Raw genomic sequence first — 21,217 nt, 5'->3', positions numbered from 1 at the left:
CTCCACCACACATACAAGGGAGTGAATGTGTGTGTGTGTGTGTGTATACATATATACGGCCAGTCACTTCACCCCATTGAGCTGCCCCAGCCACCCCCACTCCTATGCTGTCTTCACACAGGCAACCATTACCACCCAATTTGAACTTGTCAAGCTTAATTTTGGAGAATTAGAATGGAAGAAAAGAAGGGAGGAAGGGAACGGAAGCAAGGAAGGGGAAACAAGAGAAAGAAGAAAAGAAGGGAGTAAGAAAGGAAGAAAGGGTAGAAAAGAAGAGAGGGGGGCTGGAAGAAAGAAAAGGGAAGAAAGCTGGCCCCTCCAGTGGCAGGAGGCCTACACTGCCTTTCCAACCCCTGCGATGATTGTGCCCCCTACCCTGTCACCTCTTGTCTTTTTATTCCACACCCTCTCCTTGGGTGAAATCATCCCCTCGCATGGCTTTCATCTATCTGATGGTCACACCAAAGTATCCATCTCCACTCTATACTCCTTTCCTGAGCCTCTAACTTGCATATTTATCTGTCTGCTAGAATAGACACTAAGTTGGCCACAAACATCTCAAATTTAACATGTCAAAAAAGCATCTTGTTACCATTCTCCCCAAACATGACCCCGTTTCTGCATTTCTGTCACTGTGGAGTATAAAAACAGAAACACCTGTTGCCCAAACAGGAACCCAGACATTACCTTTAACTCTATTCACCAATCTTCATGATTCTGCTTTCTGAGGATCTCCTGCCTTCATTCATCCTCTCCATCTTTCTCCTTCTCTCCTGCTTTGTGTCTCCAGCAATCCCATGAATGATTTGCTCCTACCAGTGCCTTTTCTGCACAGCAGCCTGAGTGATGTCTCTACTCCACATACCCAGTTATGCCAATCCCCCATTTATCAATAATATTCCATTGTATATAGGTACACTTTTTTTTTTCAAATGACTTAGATTTAATAACAAGAAGCAAACTAAATGGAAAGCTTACAATAGAGAAGAATTACATGTCAGTGCCTTCTGCAAACTGAGCTGGGACAGAAAGGGCCTGGGGGCTGCCTTTCAACCTGATCCCTTCCAAACAAAGGCATCCACAGTATCCCTGGCAGAATGGCTCAGGGAAGAGGGAGACTGTTGGTTCTGTGTGTTGAGGCCACTTTGCCCACCACTCACTCCTGACCAGCATCAGGAAACCCACCTTGCCAGCCCTGGTTATTGTTCATCTTTGTGTGGCCTAAGACAATGCCATCAATCCACAGCAGCAAAACTGCCATCTCCACTGCTGTCTTATGTTTGCAGCTTCATAGCCAGTGGCTCCCAGATGCCCAGTTCTTCATGTTCACCTGTCTCACCATTTATGCCCCAGGTCTCACAGTTCTCCTGGTGTGCTTGGCCCAAAGGGAAGTAAATAGACAGAAGGGGCTTGGCCCACCATTCTGAATAAGGGTATGAAGAATGACCTCCTGGGCTTGGGCAACAGCCCTGTATGGCCATTACTCCATACTAGTCATGCCTTGGACTTTTCTGTCAAGGCATGAGCCACAGCCATCTCACAGGCCCCACCTCCTGGCACCAGCTAGGGGTCCAGGATAATGTTGTGGCAATTTGCATGGCATCCTGGAGGTTGCATTCTACTTCCAAGAGAATCTTGATGTTGTCCTCTCCCAACCCACACTCAGGAGGAGAATAGTACAAGACTTGGGGTCTTTACACTCTATGATGAAAGTAAAATACTCATATCCAATTTTCTCAATTTCCAACAGGCCTACTCCTGTCCCAATATCATCTTCTCTCAGTTCCTCCTGTCAGATGACTATCTGGGTCCCACAGGCTCTAGCTATGTGAATATGGTCTGTCTTCTGGACTCTATGGATGGTTGTGATGTTGGCCCACAAGAGGTAGTGCTGAGCTAGATCTGATTTGCCCTTTTCAGTGATGGCCGCATTGGGCTTCATATGGATGATGTCCTTACAGAGCCAATTGATGTACTCTTCTTCCATTTGAAAGATTCAGGTGAAGTCCCTCTCTCATGTGATCTCAATGTCAGTTTGTCTTTTTCCTTTCTGTTTAGAGAATGTTTAGAGAAGAATCCAACAGCACAATGCGAGGGTTCTTGATATAGCATTACACTCATGGATGGGTCACATCTTTGTTAATCATGACTCCACATAAGACACACAAGTCTTCAGTGATGCTCCCAGGCATCTTTTCTACCCTTGTACATTTGTTGATGTCAATCTCCTTCCATTCATTCTCTTCAAACTGTACAGTTTTGACAGCATCCATGGCAATGATGCAAGCCAAAGAAGACTGCGGACTGCTTGCTTTAGTAGTAACACAGCTGTTGATGATGTTCAGCAACATATATTGGTTGTTGGTGTCAATGGGTGTACTGATTTTCTTAAGGGTGCTGATCAAATCATCCAATGCTTTTTGGCAAGCACTGATCATCACTGTTGGGTGCATCTGCTGCTCTAGGAAGTGCTCAGCCACAGAAAGCATCTCCCCTGCAAGAATTATTAAAGATGTGATCCCATCTCCAAACTCTTCATCCTGTGTCTGGCTAACTTCAGTCATGGACTGGGCCACTCACTGGATGCTGAACTTGAATCTCTTGAAGAATGGCATTGACATCTTTAGTCATGACAGTGCCTCCCTTTGGGTCCAAAAGCATCTTCATCATGGACTTGGGTCTCAAACATGTTCAGAGATACCTGCAGTAGCCTTGGCCATATTGATATTTCAAAATTGAACTTTTCTTCCAGATTCTGTGTTCAGGCTGAACACGAGCATGGGATGATGGCCTATAATGGCTGCATGATGCAGAACGAAGTACCCAGAGCCAGGGGAACCCACAGAAGCTTCTGGAGAGCTGTACTACTTCTGCTCTATCCATCTATTGATGGACACTTAGGTTGCTTCCATATCTTGGCTAATGTAAACAATGCTGCAAAGAACAATTGGATACATGTCTTTTCAAATTAGTGTTTTGGGTTTCTTAGATAAATACCCAGAAGTGAAATTGCTGGGCCCTTCTTAGTCTTTTGTTACAGCCTTTCTTTTAAAGTCTATTTTGTCTAATATAAGTATGGCTACCCCAGATTTTTTATTCATTTCCTTATTCATGAAAGATCTTTTTCTATCCCTTCACTTTCATTCTATGCATATCTTTCAATCTGAAGTGAGTCTTATAGGCAACATATGTAAGGGTCTTGTTTCCTTACCCATTTAGTCATCATATGTCTTTTGATTGGAACATTTAATCCATTTGCATTTAAAGTAATTATTGATAGTTATGTTGTTATTGCCATTGTATTATTCATAGTTATGTCCTTTTCCCCCCTTCATCTTAAAGAATTCCCTTTGACATTTCTTGTAATACTGGTTTGTTGTTGAGGAAGTCCTTTAGGTTTTTCTTGTCTGGGAAGCTATTTCTCCTTAAATTTTAAATGATAGCCTTGCTGGGTAATCTTGGATGTGGGTCCTTTTTTTTTAATCCCTTTGAATATGTCATGCCAAGCCCTTCTAGCCTGCAAATTTTTTTTTTGAGAAATCAGCTGACAGTCTTTTTTTTAATATCATTTTTTATTGTTGTTCAAGTACAGTTGTCTCCATTTTCCCACCACCACTTTCCCCCACCACACCCACCCTCACCTCCCACCCTCAATCCTTCCCCTCTTTGGTTTTGTCCATGGGTCCTTTATACATGTTCTTTGATGACACTTCCCTTTCTTTCCTCTGTTATCCTTGTCCCTCCTCCCCTCTGGTGACAACTGACAGTCTTATGAGAGATCTCCCTTGTAGGTAAATAACTGTCCTTCTCTTGCTGCTTTTATGATTCTTTGTCTTTACCCTATGCCATTTTAATTATTATGTGTCTTGGTGTGGGCCTCTTTCGGTTCATCTTGTTCAGGATGCTCTGTGCTTCCTGGATTTGTATGTCTATTCCCTTTGCCAGGTTAGGTAAGTTTTCAGTCACTATTTCTTCAAGTAGGTTCTCAATTTCTTTCTCTTTCTCTTCTCCTTCTGGTATCCTTATGATGTGAATGTTATTATGCTTGATGTTGACCAAGAGTCCCCTATAACTATACTCATTTTTAAGTTCTTTTTTCTTTTTGCTGTTCTGATTGGTGTTTTCTGCTATCTTGTCTTCCAACTTGCTGATTCAATTTAAGAAAGGCTGCAGGATGGGCTGGCACTAGTGCTCTAGGCTGGGGAACCCTGTCTGGGGCTGGTACTGCTCATTTTTCAGGGGGAACCTCTGCAGCTAATTTATTCTTCCCAATTCTCAACTGTCATACCTGAGTTTTGGGCCAGCTCATCTCACATCTCCACACCTCCTATAGTCTTGACATGGCTTGTTCTTTATAACCTTAGTTATAGGACTTCTGTTCAGCTAGTAATCAGATGGTTCTCCAGGTGGATTGTTCTATAATTTAGGTATAATTGTGATGTGGTCATGGAAGAAAACAAGCATATTTATTTATGCCACCATCTTGACCATAACTCCACTCTCATAATTTTTTTTAATTTCTGTAAGATCAGTGGTAATGTCCCTATTTTCATTTCTGATTTTAATACATTTAGTCCTCTTTTTTCTTAGTCAATTTCATTAAATGTTTGTCAACTTTGTTGATCTTTTCCCAAGAACCAACTTTTGATTTTATTTTTCTTTACTTTTTGTATTCTCTTTTTTATTTATCTTCACTCTAATCTCTAATATTTTCTTCCTTCTGCAAGCTTTGGGTTTAGTTGGCTTTCTTTTTTCTAGTTCCTTAAGATGTAAAGTTAGGTTATTGAAATCTTGAGATCTTTCTTCTTTTTTAAAAAAAAATTATTTTTAGAGAGAGGGGAAGGGAAGGAGAAAGAGTGGGAGAGAAATATCAATGTGAGAGAGAAACATCAATTGGTTGCCTCACACACACCCCAACCAGGGACCAAACCCACAAACCGGGCATGTGCCCTAAACAGGAATTGAACCAGCAACCCTTTGTTTTGTGGGACAATGCCCAACCAACTGAGCCACACAACTCAGGGTTTTCTTTTTTGATGTAAATATTTACAGCAATAATTTTTCACTTTAGCACTGCTTTTGCTGCATTCCATAAGTTTTGGTATACTGTATTTTGTTTTCATTTTTCTGGAGGTGTTTTATAATTTCCCTGTGTTTTTTTTTCTTTGACCCATTAGTTGTTTAAGACTATGTAGTTAATTTCTACACATTTGGGGATTTTTTCAGTCTTTCTTCTGTTATCCACTTCTAGTTTTAGGCCACTATAAATGGAAAAAATACTGTATATAATTTCAGTCTCTTTAAAATTATTAAGTCTTGTTTTGAAACCTTATATGTGGTCTATCCTGGAGAAAGATCCATGTGCACTTGAGAAAAATGTGTATCTTGCCTTTGTTCGTTCAGGTGTTTTATACATGTGTGTAAGGTTCAATTAGTGTACGGTGTTGTCAAGTCTACTTTCTTATTGACCTTCTGTCTGGGGACCTGGTTGCAGGCCAGGTCCCCAGTAGGAGGCGGGTGAGGGGCAACCTCACATAGATGTTTCTCTCCCTCTCTTTCTCCCTCCCTTTCCCTCTCTCTAAAAATAAATAAATAATTTTTTAAAGAAGCACAAATTAGTTGTCACAGGGATGTACAATACAGTACAGGAAAAGGAGTAGCCAAAGCACTTATACACATGACCCATGGATACAAACAAAGGAGTGGGGATTAACTGAGGGACCAGGCAAGTGCTTGGTGTGAGGACAAAGGGGGGAAATTGGGACAACGGGAATGGCATAATCAATAAATATAATTTAAAGTAAAAAATAAAAATATTAAAATCTTACTACAGTGATTCATTGGCATTAGCTTAGAATCTTCAGGTAGGAAAGCAAGACAGCAGCACCTGCTTTTAAATATTGTCTCAGAAGCTAGGATGTCAGGTATGTTTAGCAATCTGTCTATGAACTAAAAAGTAATGAGTTTATACCAAGAGGCACAGTAAAATCGAAGAAACATTACCTAGGTGTCAGAAGATCTCACTCTGTTTAACTCCGCTTTTTATGTCATAAAACCTTGAGAAAGCTGTTAAACTTTTCCTCATCTAGAAAATTGGGACAGTAATATCTCATAGGGTTCTTGTAAAGATCAAGGGACATAATACACTTAGCATTAACACTGTCGTCTCTAAATCCATTTTCCACACTAAAAAGATCAAGCACTCCTTGGAGAAATGGCTGATTCCAGATCTGGGGCATAAAATGTACAGGATGAGCCTGGACATCTTAGTTTACCAAAATACATTCTCCAAGACTACTAGCTTAATGCCAAAAGTACAGAAAAATCACATGAAGGAGCTCCCACAGGTCCAAACTGGAAAACTTGGAGCGTTAAAAGAGAATAAAAATGAGTGAAATTGATTGAAACACATGGACTTTGTTTTTAAAAGGTCCACAAGTTCATAATGATTCTCAAGAAAAAAAGTCCATTGGAACCCCTGGAAACCCACCTTTAAATGGAAAAAATTAAGCATTTGTCCTGCTTTTCTTGTCAAAATGTATTTCATGAGGGAAAGAATTCTAGCTAATAAATGTGAAAGGAATGATTGAATTAGAAAATTACTATTTTACAACCCCTGACAAAATAATAGCAAATGAATATAATATCACATAAAGTAATGAAATACAAATGAAACCATAAGAAAAAAGTTTAATGTGAAACTTTTACAATTACAGGGACATGTCACCATCTGAGTCCACTAATTAGTCTTGCTAAAACTGGGACAATGAGCCATTACAAGTCTTCTGGTGCGCTGCCAAAACACACCACTTTCTAGGAAGTTTTCTTGGCCCCAAAATTTAACCTGAGTATAAACAAGCCTCTAGATCCAACCTCAATTTACAGGAAATATGGGAGAGAAAGGAACAAGTTAAATGATACCACAGGAAGCAGAAAAATCCACATTTCACACGAAAATTGACCCAGTTGCTGCAAATAGGCAGACAGAAAAATGACAAGGGCAGGGGAACTGCTCTGATATCAGAGACTTAAAAGCCATACAAGCAAATTTCATACATAGATTTTGTAAGCATTCTGAGTTGTATGTTTTTGATGTCTCTTAGACAAATTTGATTTGGGCTGGGTGATAAGATAATAACAAGAACAGTTGATTCTTTTATCGGGTATAAAAATGGCATTACAGTTATGTAAGAAATGTCTAGTATTTTTAGAGCTGTATGTTGAGACATTCTCATGTACGGGTGAAATGACATAAGGTCTGCAATTTGATCTAAAATGCTGAAGCAGAGGAAAACAGAATGTGGTACATAAAGCAAATGTGACAGGATCTTGATAATTGCCGAATCCTTGTGATGGAATATGGGAGTTCACTGTTCTCTTCACCTCGGAGAATGTCTGAATATTTCCATAAGGACAAATTCTAAAGAGATCTTTTTGAAGAGACAATGTATGGGAGAGTTACTTAGGGATAAATATTAGTTTCTCTTTTTCCCAGCAGCAGATGGAAGACATGTGGATGTAAGAGAAAATCCCCTCTGGTGTTTAATTAAAAACATTCTCCTGGGACTTGTTCACTTAAGGAACCACCAAAAGTGCCCTCAGAGTGAGGTATGTAGGCCACGCCCCACCAGGAATAAGGCTTCATAACTTGGAAGAAAAAACTCAAATCAGCAACTTGATTACAGACAAACAGCAAGATCAAATTCCTGGGAAGTCCTTTTCTTTGTTAATTACAGGATTATTTTCAATCTATTAAAAAGAAAATCCCCAAGGGGGTGGCTGTAATTTGGTGGCAGTTGTCAATGTAAGAAAATTCCAAACCTGTAGAGAATTTTTATGTGAGTTTATTTGAGACAAACTGATGACATCTGCCAGGGAGCAAGATTTCAAATGCTCTGGAGAATAACAGTTTTACAGATTATTTTGAAGCGAAGTGAAGGAGTGAATTTAAGGAAGATTACATGGAGGTGGGAGAAGCAAGGCTCTCTTGCTTCTCAGGTGCTCTCTTTAGGATGGTTACAGTTTAATTCAAAGGTACGTTAACTAATCCAAATGCATAGAAGCAATGGACCTGGCTTGCTTAAAATAAAGATAAGTCTTTTACTAAAAAGTTGTAAGTGTGGGACATGACTATCCACCAAGACCTGCCCAGTTAGGAAAGTAACCTCATACATTTTTGTCCACGTAGTTAAACCAAACCAAAACAAAGGCCTTCTTCCCAGTAACTAATTCTCAGCATTTACTGTTCTCAGTTCACCTGAAGAGACTCCTCTAGCCTCTGCTGCTTTCTGGAGCACCCTCCGCAAGGCTGCAGCTCAGGACTCTCTGCCCTCACGCCCAGTTGCCAACGCATCAAGTCATCAAACTTACCACACCTGGGATGTTGGCACCTGTGGATAACCCGAAATTGTGCAGGTTCTGGGCCTTGCAGCAGGCAGAGTGCTTTTCCTTCAAATCACTCTCTTAATACAATTAACTTACTTCTCAAAAACATAGACTTGAGGAAAAGAAAAAGAACTAATATATAACCCTACCCAGTCAGAAATGCTTTTAGAGGGTTTTTTTGTTTTGTTTTTTTACTTTTAGCATTTTGATGGATTTCCTTTCAGTGTTTTGTAGACAGATGTGTTTTAAATATACGTTCCTGGGATACTGGAGGCATTTATTTATTCAGAAGATAGTTTTTCACTTACATCATTATTGACGGCTTCCTGCTGACATCAAATAGCCTAACAAAATGTTTATTATTTTAATAAACTCCCTCCAGGGGAATACACAGCCCACATTTTCTTTAAGCAGTCTTTTTGGACACTTGGATAGTTTCCTTTTTTTTTTCTTAAACAACAGAAATTTGTCTCACACTTGTAAACGCTGAAGTCTAAGATCAAGATGTCAGCTGGGTTGGTTTCTCCTGAGGCCTGTCTCCAGGTCTTGCAGATGGCCACATTCTTGCTGTGCCCTCACGTGGCCTTTCTTGTGTGCATGTTAGTTTACCATTTTTGACCAACACAAAGGCAATACTCAGTCGGATCTTGCCAACCGCCCCTTCTCGGGTCAGGGGTACACAGGCCCGGGGCCCGGAAGGGGTCACAGAGGGTTTCCCCCACTGCAGCGCTGAGATCTAGCGCACGGAACCAGCCGGACTCTGTGACGTCAGGATAGGCTCCGCCCCTCGGGTGGAGCCAATCGCGGCTCGGGGAGGGGCCTCCAGAGGGGCGCGCCTGCGCGGGCCCGCGGCCAGGCGGGCGCGATGGACTCGGTCCATCCCAGCGCCCCTGCTCCGGCCCCGTCGCCGCCGCCGCCGCCGCCAGTGGTGTGGCCGCGGGTGAGTTCTGAGGAGGAGCTCTACGACTGCCTCGATTACTACTACCTGCGCGACTTCCCGGCTAGTGGGGCCGGGCACAGCAAGGGTCGGACGCGGCGCGAGCGGGAACTGCGCACCAATTGGCCGGTGCCTGGTGGCCACGAGCGCAAAATCACACAGAAGCTCCTCAACGGCCAGCGCAAGCGTCGCCAGCGCAAGCTGCAGCCCCGGCCGCGGACTCGCCTCGCCTGTGCGTACCGGCCACGACCGATCAGGGTCCAGGGAAGCCCCGTGAGCGCCGCGGGCCACATCCGTTGGGCCCCTACGACTCGACCTGGGCAGAGTCTCCCCTTCCTGAGGCGGTCCCGCGTTAGCGAGTCTTAGGTGGCCCCCTTTAGCCCTCAGTTATCTTCTGACTGCAGTTGGACTGGTGGGAAGGGGCTAGGAAACGTAGAAAACATCTTTTTAAAAAATACAAGTGAGGGATTTACTTCCAGTGCTGATGCTCGGGCTAAAGAAAATAATTGATTTTTGTTTTTTGTCTGATTTTCTGCAGGATACCGAAAGACCTGATAAAAGTATTTTCTCTGACTTCAGCTGTAACTGTGGTCCTAAGGGGGAGAGAGAATCCATGTTGGTCAACAGATTTGTTTCCGACATCGCTTAAATTTAGTGCTTCAGTATCTTTACCTTACTGATTGTTAATTAAGTGACATCCAAGTGGGTATGCCTTTTTAGGGTTTTTAATTAAAAGAGCAGCAGCAAGAGTGGCATTTTAACTCGAGGGGGGTTGGTTGCTATGGCAACTTGTTTCACGTCTAAAAATATTTGCGTTCTGTGTAAAGATCAGATCAAGATGAATGGTGGGAGGAGAACAAAGATAGGAATTTGTACAAGATTTCAACTCAAGTGTCAAAGGCTACTGTGCAGGTTTAATATTTGTTTTCCAAGAAAAGGAGTATTTTCAATTGTAATAGTGTCTGTTGAACTTAGTTTCTAGGTTCTCTGCACTGCAGATCCCACAACAGTCCTTTGAGGTAGGCCCTGTTATTTCCATTTTATTTTATAGAGAGGAGTGGGATTTTTTTTTAAGATTTTATTTATTTATTTTAGAGAGGGGAAGGGAGGAAGAGAGGGAAACATCAATGTGTGGTTGCTTCTCCAGCACCCCCTACTGGGGACCGCCGGCACCCCAGGTATGTGCCCTGACTGGGAATCAAACCAGTGACCCTTTGGTTTGCAGGCTGGCACTCAATCCACTAAGCCACACCAGCCAGGGCTATAGAGAGGATTCTTGAGGCTCAGAAGTTCACACAACTTTCCAGAGATCACACAACTGGTTAGAAAGAAGATGGTTATAACATACTTTTGCATCACAGTTTTCCTTAACTGTATACAATATTCTGTGGTTCAGAACCACCAACAAACTCCATGTCCAAGGATAAGAGTTGAGTTTTAGTTTTAAAATTATGCAGAATATGGCAGGTAGCTTTCTTTTTATCTTCAGTCTGCATTCAGTCCAGGCCTCTGCACCCAGTTTTGAGTCCTTGGTGAGGAGAGAATAGTGTGGACTGGCAGGAGCCACCTTAATATTAATCCTAGCTATGACTGACCACTGGTGGTCAGCAAACTTCTGAGTGGCAACTACTTTCCAGTTCCACCAAGCTTTGGGTTTCTCATTTGTAAAATGGGAGTAATATTGGATTACCATGTCAAACTGTATTATAGATAAAACATATGAAACATTTGACAGAGTTAAGGGCCTGACACAATAGGTGTGCAATAAGTGGTAATTATTTTAAGTTTACAGAACACAATCCCTCCTCCTTTCTCTCTGGGCACAGTCTTACATTGTTTCATTCACTACATTAATTCTTTTAAAACAGCTCCAGCATCAGGAAGTACAGTATGGTAGGAGTCCTGGCTTTGGAGTAAACTTCTGACGGGCAAGTTGCTTAAATTTGGATCTACCTGAAGAGCGTTTTAATCATATAAAACCGTCAACAGGATAAAAAGCCTAAATTTCTTATATTGTGCTGGAATTTCTTAAATTTTGACCCACAATTTCCAAAAACACTGACTCCTGACAAATCTGTCCTCACCATCATTCTGTTTTTTTCATTTGAATCTGTGCTGTCCTATTTAGCATGCCCTTTCCCCTTTACAATTTTAATCCTGAAACTAATTTCACCTATATTTATTTAAATGGCACTTTTTTCCTGAAGCCTTTACCACATTGAAAGTCCATTCCTTTCTAATTCTATAGTACTTCATATAAGCACCACTTAACTACTTTTTCATATAGTATTTTGTATTTTGAGATTAACATTTAAAAAATGTATTCATTCTTTTTGTCTGATGTGTGCAAGGCACTGTATATAAGTATGTTTTAGTTAATAAAAAAAACACCCTACATTTAGAATGTAATATTTCAAACATCTCAGTTCCTGTACAGTTTCGGCTGTGTAGCATACCCAGACAGACATAAGCCACGTTAAAGCAACTCTAATGTGTTCTAATTATTGGGTTGGCCAAAAAGTCGATTTAATTTTCTCCATAATATAAAAGACACATTTTTCATTTTCTCCAATACCTCTATTGATTTGGGTATTTTTAATATGTGGGCCATCTCTCCCACATGGTATGACATTGATTGTTCTCAATTAATGTCTCAATTTGATACTATCAATTTCAACTGGTCCACCCGACTGTGGAACATCATCCAGCGAGAAATCTCCAGCACAAAACTTCGTAAACCACTTTTGACACATTTCAAGAAGTCACAGCACCTTCTCCATACATTGCACAAATCTTTCTTTGCATTTCAGTTGCATTTTTACCTTTTTTGAAATAATAAAGCATAATGTGCTAAAAATGTTGCTTATTCTATCTTCAATATTAAAATGGCTACACAAAAATTCACCAATTTGGTTTTTTTAAATGCATTCTGATATATGACAGCTGTCACAATCCAACAAAATTGTTTCAAATGAAGTTAAAGACAACTACGCTTACTAGAGCCATCTTACAGAAAAAAACAAACTTTTTGGCCAGCCCATCGATTTTTCTCATTTTTAGATATAACATTTACAATTTAAATATGGTAACTAGAAATTGTGAGTTAGTTATTTATTGCTGTGTAATAAATTATTCCAAAACCTAGTAGCTTAAAAGAACAAATAATTAACTCAGTTTCTGTGGGACAAGGATTCAAAGTAGCTTAATTGGGTGGTCCTAACTCAGCCATGAGGTTGCAGTCAAGCTGAGACCAGTCATCAGAAGGCTACTTCCAAGTTTGCTTACTCACGTGGCTGTTGGCAGAAGGCCTCACTTCCTAGCTACATGAGACTCTCCGTTAGGCTGCTTGAGTGTCCTCATGATGTGACAGCTGGCTTTCCCCAGAGTAAGTGATCTGAGTGAACAAAGGAGGAAGCCACAATGCCTTTTAAGATCTAGTCTCCACAGTTGCACACCATCACTTTTGCTTTTTTCTCTCCATTCAAAGCAAGTCACTAAATCCAAGGGGAAAGGTGTTGGGGGCCACTCTGTGTGGTTTCGGAGATTATAGCCCCACGAGAGCAAGCTCTGAAAGGGGATTGTAGCCCCACGAGAGCAAGCTTCCTGGAAAACCAGGTCATAACGCAGGTGGCAGGTATGACTCGATTCTAACACGGAGGGTCCCGTGGGAATCAGGCCTGAAATGTACATTTTTGTCCTCTGAAGCTGGCTCTACTCAGTGATAAGCCCTGTTAGTATAACCCAGTAGCTTGAGTTCAAGGTGTAAGGAGTGAAACTCCCTACTTCATGATATACACCTTTATAGCCATCTGGCACCTGCATATCTTGCAGACTCCAACCTGAAAAGATGTCTGTGTTTGTTATATATACATAGTGTTAGTTTTTCATGACTATAACCTGTTGGACACTGATTGATAAGCTATGCTCATGTGCTATCCCCCTGCACTTCCAACCCTAATAAAAGCGGTGTCGGAGAAGGGCTTGGGGCATTCTCCATCAGAGGGAATCTCCACCCCTTTTCCAGCGGGAACAACAAGATTGCATCCAGGACAAGACTATTTCCATCTGTGGCAGCCCAGGGCAACCTCGCAGGCGGAAGTTCCCCTCAGAAAGGAATCAGGCTCCACCTTTTTTTTTAAAAAAGGATTTTAGTTATTTTATTTGTAGACAGGGGAAGGGAGGGAGAAAGAGAGGGAGAGAAAAACATCAATGTGTGTTTGCCTCTTAAGCACTCCCTACTGGGGACCTGGCTCAAAACCCAGGCATGTGCCCTGACTGGGAATCAAACCAGAAACCCTTTGGTTTGCAGGCCGGTGCTGAATCCACTGAGCCACACCAGCCAAGGCAGGCTCCACCTTTTGAAAGGAATAATCAATTTGTGGATATTTTAAACCACCATGGTATGTTTAATATAGGTATATTCATTGAAGAAAAACTGGAAAATATGGACCAAAAAAACAGGAAGAAATCACTACCCAATGGATAATGTCACTCCTTGGTTGTATATAACTCCAGTCTTTAAAATATATAAATTTTCTCAAAATATGTACTATGTATGCTATTTTGTAAACTGCTTTCATTTAACATTGTGAAGATACCTTTCATGTCAAATATTCTTTTACAACATTTTAAATGGCTGCATAGCACCTTACATATATGTATAATTTATTTAATTCTATATTATAAGACACTTAGGTTGTTTACCGGTTTTTCCTATTTTATATATTGTTAAACATCCTTATAACTAATTTCTCTACATGTATAACTATTTTTTTTCTTTTTTTATTTCTGTTACTTACATTCCTATACATGAAATTTCTGGAACAGGGTTTGCACTATTTTATTTGATTTGGAGGGGAGGGAATGCACAATTTCAAAACTTCTGTTATTTACAGCTTAATTTGAGTAGAATTTTTGCTGCAGTCATCAAGCCCATTAAGCCAAATGTCTGTCAAATATCTGTAATAATGTCTGTAAGAGTTCTTTGTCCAAATTATGGTCACCATAAGAGAATTTGTTGAGACTGAAATCACTATGAAATGAGAAGTTGTTACATAAACTTTACTAAAGAGCGTACTTCAGCATGTCTCTCCAGCAAACTTCAAGTGATATGTAGCAGAATTCCAGTATTTATTTTCAGTTTCCACTTTTTTAAACTAGTTTTAATTCTGGCATGATTTTGTTTTTTGAAAAGAGGGAATACATTATTTCAAAATCCAAAAGATAGAAAATGTTAACAGTAAAAGTTCCACGCCTATGCCACAGCTACCCAGTCCTACTGCTTGAAGGCAAGTAGCATTAACAGCTGCAGATATTTTATGCATCTGCAATATGGTCTTTTCCATTTTACACAAACTATACTATACTTAATCCTGCCCCTTGCTTTTTTTTCCTTGGTAGTTTATCTTGAAAATCATATCAAGAGAAGCTTCTTTATTCTTTTGTATAGCCACATATTGTGTGAATATGCCATGATTTTTTTTTTAAAGGATTTTTATTTTTAGAGAGGGGAAGGGAAGGAGAGAGGGACACATCCATGTGTGGTTGCCTCTCACATGCCCCCTGCTGGGGATATGGCCCAAAACACAGGCATGTGCCCTCACTGGGAATCAAGCCCCGTGACCCTTTGGTTTGCTCAATCCAGAGCCATACCAGCCAGGACTGCGCCATGATTTTTGTAACCAGAATTCTAACAGGATTATTAGGTTGTTTCCAGCTTTTTTACTATCATAAAATAACCTTGTACAAATATTTAATATTCTCTCTTCAATTTGAATTAATGCTTAGTCAAGATATTAAAATTGCCTGTCTTGATTGTCCAAAGTTCTCCCTATAAGTTCTTGTGCCAGGGCATCCATTATTAAGTTCCTTTTCTCTGTCTCTGCATATGAATTATCCAAAGGCAAGTACAAGGTCTTACCATTTATAAAGCTTTAATTTCTTTAGGAAGTCCTATGAAAATAAAACTCTTTTTCATGAAAAGGTTTTGCATTTATCCCTCAGTTCCACAAACATCCTGCTATTGCTGGGAAGGTTGTGTTAAACTCCATTACCTCTAGTAGAAGGGGAAATTTCTGGTGGATATTCAGTAGAAATGGAGGTTCCACCTCAGCTCTCTCTCCTCCATAAATCCCATCCCAGCCCCAACGACCTTCCCATGAAATGCCATTAGTCAACTTTTCCCCTACTGCAGAGGCTCTAAAATGTTGTTAAAAGCATTTCACACCAACTACTACTAAAGCACAGACCCTTGCTGCCTGGAATGCTCTTACCCTTCGTAAACACATGGCTTGCTTCCCCACTTCAAGGACTCTCCAAATTTTGCGTCTTCAAAGAATTCAGTCCTCTTTAACATAAACCTCTCTTACCCTGCTTTTGCTTCATGTCACCACCACCTGAGTTATATAGGTGTTTGTGTCTTCCCCTCCCTAAACTAGCTAGCTGGCACTTGATCAGAGCATTTCTGTTTATCAGTGAATACTATCTCAATTATGGCCACAAATTCCAAAACACGAAACGGGGGCTGAAAATGTATAGTATATATAAATGTAAGGCACTATTACAGTCTGAAGCTAGCTTTTGTTGACTGGATCCAGACAAGAGAAATGCACTCTGTACTGTCGATTCCTGCCTAAAGTTTTCAACTTCCTTCACTTCATATTACGTGCCCTACTGTGCCTCAAAAAATATTTATTCAAATCATGCTGAGAAAGGTTAAGTAATTCACCCAAGGTCCAGTGATAGTCCCGCCAGAGATCTGACTCTCAAGGTTGGATTTGACGTACGACGTTAATAATACAAATGTTTGAAGGAAGCAGCAACGGTACTCGTGCTAGAAGCAAACTTCTGAGCCCTTCTGACTCAAACCAGGCAGCGACACAAGGTTAACCAAGCAGCCACACGCACTTCCGGTTTTCTAAAGAGTCCCGGCGCCCAGCTCCTGACGCCAACCGCTTGCGACAGGACGCCGACACGTCCCCCTGTTCTTCCAGCGACCTTCAGGGCCTGCGGAGACGTCGGCAAACGGGAGGGATCTGCGTGTTTGATGATTGGTCGCGCGCGGACAGCCCGCCTCCTGATTTCCGCTCTCCCGCCCCAGAAGGCGCCGGGGTCCTCACGGTGTTTCGCAGTTCCAGACGCAGAGCCGTAGCACAGCAGCGATGCCGCGTGGAAGCCGAAGTCGCACTTCCCGCGTGGCCCCTCCGGCCAGGTGAGGCCACTGGGGGGGTTTGGGGCCTTGCGGACGCCGTGACGCAGAGGGAGGCAGCGGTAGGCCTCGCCGGGGTCGGGCGGAGGCTGCGGACGAGGGCGTCTGAAGGCCGCTGCGGCGTGGGCCCGGCCCCGCCCGTCGCAAGCTGGCTGTAAATAGGCTTCGGCTAGATTTTCCGTTGGTGGCAAATGCTCGTGAATTGTTTAAAATATCTCATTTTAAGTTAAAACAGCCAAGTTGTAAGAAGAAATGGACATTTGTAAGTGTAAACAGGCTGAAATGTTAGAGGCAAAAAAATGAAGAAGAAAGGTAATATAATCGGGAAAGTGATCGAATTTCAATTCAATGAATAGTCTTTGAGCACCTGTCTTACGCAATGAGCGTTTTAGGGTCTCAGCCTAATAGGGGACACGGTCATTAAGGCCGTCAACATGTACATGACGTTTTCTAGTTAATAACGTAGCTGAAATATGTACTGCCAGTGACACCTCATGGTAACTCTAGAGGTCGATGTTATTTCTACTTCACAGAAATTAGGAAACAGGAGACGCAGAATAAATGACTTGTCCAAGGTCATACCTCCAGTAAGTAGGCAAGCCAGGTCTCAGACCCTGGTTTTCCAGTGACTAATTCAGGACATTTGTCACAGTGCCATATTGCTTCACTGGATTGCAATCATACAGTGTGCTATGAGCGTAGGGAAGCAGTTCGCTTAGGAAAAGAAACTTCCAAAGACAGGTAACCCCATTTTTATGAAGTGAAGTCATAAACTTTTGACCTGGCCTTATTTGGGGGAAGAACACCCAAGGAAACAATCTAAAAATGGGTAGACAGAGTATAATGTATGTGAAGGTATTTAAAGCAGCCCAGGACATATAAGTGAAATTGTTGAAAGTGTCCAAACGTCCTACAGGTGAGAAATAGTTTAAATTAATTTTGGTATAACACTTAAGGCAAGTCACTTGCAGTCAGTGGGCTTCGGTGTTCTGGTCGGAATTAAACTAGATTACTCCCCCAGATGACTATCGGATGGTCTTCATTCAGATGTTAGCAGGGGCACCTCTCTTGACTATCCTTAAATTACATCCCACAACAGGCTCTTCCTCTCTTGATAATTTTTTTTCCTAACACATGATGAGTTCTGTGAGGATATTTTAAACCCTTAATATTTTGCAATTCTAATGAAGTCTTGGAATAACTGTTATTTAAAGATACTGTAGGCTATGTGACTACATGGAAATGGTTGCCACAGAGCAGGAAAAAATAGTTTATACTTGGTGATTACAGCCTTAACCAAAGGTTAAAGAGATAAACTGTAATGAAATAGCTCAGGGAATTGTGTTCTATGAAATTTTTTTGTGAGTGTATGTAGTATTTATGTTCAATAATTTAAAATGAAAATCTTGATACTTATTTTAATGTACAGATTTTTTTTAAGTTGACAATTTCCAAACCTGGTTGGGAGTGGAAGCTGCATATTTTTTGTTTTTTTACAGCCGGGCACCTCAGATGAGAGCTGCGCCCAGGCCAGCTCCAGCAGCTCAGCCACCAGCACCAGCTCCCCCATCTGCTGTGGCCTCACCTGCTGCCGCCCCCCGGCAGCCAGGTCTCATGGCCCAGATGGCAACCACGGCAGCTGGTGTGGCTGTGGGCTCTGCTGTTGGCCACACGCTAGGTCATGCCATCACTGGGGGCTTCAGTGGAGGAAGCAATGCTGAGACCTCAAGGCCTGACATCACTTACCAGGTAAGATTTTGGGCAGTGTTTCCCTTCAGTGGTAGAATTTATGAGAAAACCTAGTTAGTTGTAAGTTTCTTATGTATAAGAACTGTCTATCCACAGTGCTGTTAACAGAAAATGTTTTATCAAAAGCCACATTTGGCAACTGAATTAGTGCCTTAGGCCAGCATCAGCAAGTCCTGTACAAATTGTATTTCTTCCCAAGGAGTAGAATTGTAGTAGTTTGACCTGATTCCGTGTAAAGCAGCCGTTTTTCCTTATTTTAGATATTTTTGTCTTGTTACCCTTAACTAATTCTGTCTCAATCTTAGTTAAGTATTTTTAAAAATCTCTTTAATAGCTATCTGCTTTCTGATCTCTCTTACTGACATTTGCTACTGCCCCTCTTTCCTGAGGTATGTGAATTTTCTCTGAAGAGCATGGGTATATACTGTTTCATTTTATTTTATAACAGTCCCATTTTTTTTCTTCCATGAAACTTCACTAAACCACTGGTCATTAAATGTTCAGGTAGCCATTTCACTTTACTTGCATCTTTATTCTTGAATCTTTGTGATTACAACTGGAATTCTGCTAAAGTTCATTTTCTGCCTTGAAAATATTTTACTTTCCATGTTATTAGATGGAAACTTCAGTTTGCAGCTAGGTTTAGTTCTGTTTGCCCAGTTAACGTCAAAGATAGTGGATTCTGCTCTTGTTCGGGTGTAAATCTGATTTCCTTTCTAAAAGTTCCTGAATGTTATGTCTTGGCAGGAGCCTCAGGGAACTCAGCCGGAATACCAGCAGCAGCAGCAGTTTGGCCCATGCCACTATGAGATGAAGCAGTTTTTGGAGTGTGCACAGAACCAGAGTGACCTTAAGCTGTGTGAGGGTTTCAGCGAGGTGCTGAAACAGTGCAGATTTGCAAATGGTAGGTGATATACATCATTCCATGATTGAACTTGCATATGTTTGATTCATTTAGTGGTGGTGCTCCTGGGCCCTGTGGAACTTAAGGAATCTGTGTTTAATAAATTAAACCGACAAATTAAGATTTTGTTAAAATTACTGTAAAAATAAGCCAACTTCTAACTAGGAGCTGGTCCAGAGGTAATTTCTAGTCATTATCTTAATCTTTTACCAGTTATGTTTTAAGTCTGATTCTTCCTTAAACAGTATAAATTAGTGTGTCAGATCTTACTGTGGTTAACTGCATGTGAGTGATCTCAACTGACGGCTATGAATACAGAATTCCATTTCACCAGAGTCCCAGGAATGCACATAAAGACTCCGATATTGCCATTCTACATGCCTCATTTGAGAGGGATAAATTTATTAAATCACTCAGTGGAGCTGAGATTTAGGCTGTCTGGAATGTCAGTTTGTTGTCATTATTTTCCTTCTATCAACCTAAGAATTCACTATCTATCAAAATGCTACGTTTATTTTTCCACCTTCATTTTGGTGGGACATAAGGGAGAAGTTACCCCTTTCAGGTGGTTGAACTATGGAAGTAGACTGCGTGTCCAAGTTTATCAGAATTCTCTGGTGAAGCTACATCTAGCATCCAAGTGGCTAAATTTCTGCTTCAGGACTCTGTCCCCAGAAGCACACGTGCCCTGTCTTTCCTCAGTTGTGGCCAATGCAGAGTTGAGGTTTTGTTCGTTTCAGGATACCTTCAGTAACCTACGAAAGAAACCTGGGTTCTGGGGAGGTGTTAAGAATGTACAGCAAGTGCTCTCTTCTAATGTACTTTTTTTTTGTTTGCAGGATTGGCCTAATCAAGAAGTTCATATTGAAGAAATGGAAAATCACCCCTCATGACCAAGTTAATTTAGTATAAAGATATAATTGCTAGTGAAAGTATAAGAGTACCAGTTAAACCTCTCCTATCATTAATAGTTTCTTTGCCTCGGAATTGCAGTGGAACAGAGTGTTCTTACTATATAGAAGCTCCCTGAGGTGGTATTGAGTTTGGGGCTGGGCAAATGTTTGTGTGGCCTCCTTAAACCAGCTCTTGTGATGTTACTGCTTGTGAATCAATTAGAATAAAGTGATTTTCTTCCAAAATGGTGTCTGATAAATGTAAGGTCATAAATTAGATATGGTATATGCATGCTGAACGTAAGTATTTTGCAGAAGAACTCTATGTATTTAAGTTTATTTAGTTTATAGTCTCTGGATAGTAAATGAGCATCCACCCAAAGGACCTGGTGGAGCTCCCTGAGGAACTTTTGTGGAAAAATAGTTATGTGAGGAGTAGTTCACTAGCAAACATGCTGCTCATTAAAAAGGTTCCAGTCACTCTCGGCCTTGGGAGTCTGTTCAATAAATTGAGCAGTAACAAGAAACTTTCAAATAATTGTTTCTAATCAGGTGAATGATAGATAAATGGGTTCTCTGCAGCCAGGTCAACACTACATGTCACTGTTACCCTAGAATACCCAATTAGCTGGTCAGAGATGAAAACCACTCAATGCAGCCAGTTCCCCTGCAAATGTTTTTCTAATGTTTGAGGTACATCATTTTTTTTAAGAAAATGACCAAGCTCCAAACCTCAAAAACATTGCATTTAGGAGTTGACCAAGTCTACGTCATGCTTCTGCACTTTTCCAACTTTAAAATGTACCCTTCATAGGTTCTGTTTCCTGATTTTTTTCCCCCCAAGTTTTAAGAGACCTTTACAAGGTGAGTAGGTTGATGTTGGATGAGGGAATTACTCAGTTGCCTCCTGTTCTCAACTGTGTTCTTAGAGTGTCCTATTGCACCAAATCATTCAGTTCCCGAAAGGGGCCAAGACTTCCTTGCCCTGAGCACCTGAATGACCACAGACAATTCACTCTTGGTGAGCGTTCCAGCATATTCCTTCCTGGGTTCATCAGGAAGCTCCTTTGCCCATTTCCCTGGAGGCTCAGGACTTTTAAGTTCATAGTGTTAATGCCCTCACATCCAAGGTGTGGTATGTA

General features: G+C 41.2%; 2 protein-coding genes and 1 pseudogene across 3 annotated transcripts; 2 read left to right on the top strand and 1 right to left on the bottom strand.

Moving 5' to 3' along the window:
- Positions 1 to 1,156: 1,156 nt before the first annotated feature.
- On the bottom strand, positions 1,157 to 3,223 carry LOC112314774 (T-complex protein 1 subunit gamma pseudogene; annotated as a pseudogene).
- A 5,686-nt stretch (positions 3,224 to 8,909) lies between these two features.
- NUPR2 (nuclear protein 2, transcriptional regulator) lies at positions 8,910 to 15,564 on the top strand. 2 transcript variants are annotated; one of them, XM_045204433.3, is made up of 2 exons: positions 8,919 to 9,554; positions 9,861 to 15,564. In XM_045204433.3, coding segments are annotated over exons 1-2 (306 nt in total). In that variant the 5' UTR covers positions 8,919 to 9,250; the 3' UTR covers positions 9,863 to 15,564. The 2 variants fall into 2 exon arrangements, with proteins under 2 accessions (XP_053785682.1, XP_045060368.2); XM_053929707.1 differs by having other exon boundaries at positions 8,910 to 15,564.
- An 808-nt stretch (positions 15,565 to 16,372) lies between these two features.
- CHCHD2 (coiled-coil-helix-coiled-coil-helix domain containing 2) lies at positions 16,373 to 20,321 on the top strand. The gene is made up of 4 exons (XM_024571679.2): positions 16,373 to 16,532; positions 18,029 to 18,278; positions 19,026 to 19,182; positions 20,022 to 20,321. The coding sequence occupies exons 1-4, from the start codon at positions 16,483 to 16,485 to the stop codon at positions 20,030 to 20,032; spliced, it is 468 nt and encodes a 155-aa protein (XP_024427447.2). The 5' UTR covers positions 16,373 to 16,482; the 3' UTR covers positions 20,033 to 20,321.
- The last annotated feature ends 896 nt before the right edge of the window (positions 20,322 to 21,217 follow it).

The sequence above is a fragment of the Desmodus rotundus genome, chromosome 1, assembly GCF_022682495.2.
Source record: "Desmodus rotundus isolate HL8 chromosome 1, HLdesRot8A.1, whole genome shotgun sequence".
Taxonomy (NCBI): Eukaryota; Metazoa; Chordata; class Mammalia; order Chiroptera; family Phyllostomidae; genus Desmodus; species Desmodus rotundus.
The sequence above is the reverse complement of the archived record's forward strand: the minus strand, read 5'-3'. Positions and strand labels throughout refer to the sequence as shown.

What these genes read in the sequence shown, in the direction of transcription:
- NUPR2 (XM_053929707.1), top strand. Translation starts at nt 9,251, where the DNA reads ATGGACTCGGTCCATCCCAGCGCCCCTGCTCCGGCCCCGTCGCCGCCG.
- CHCHD2 (XM_024571679.2), top strand. Translation starts at nt 16,483, where the DNA reads ATGCCGCGTGGAAGCCGAAGTCGCACTTCCCGCGTGGCCCCTCCGGCC. An exon ending in CGCGTGGCCCCTCCGGCCAG is followed by an intron (nt 16,533 to 18,028) that starts GTGAGGCCACTG and finishes GTTTTTTTACAG; the next exon opens with CCGGGCACCTCAGATGAGAG. An exon ending in GGCCTGACATCACTTACCAG is followed by an intron (nt 18,279 to 19,025) that starts GTAAGATTTTGG and finishes ATGTCTTGGCAG; the next exon opens with GAGCCTCAGGGAACTCAGCC.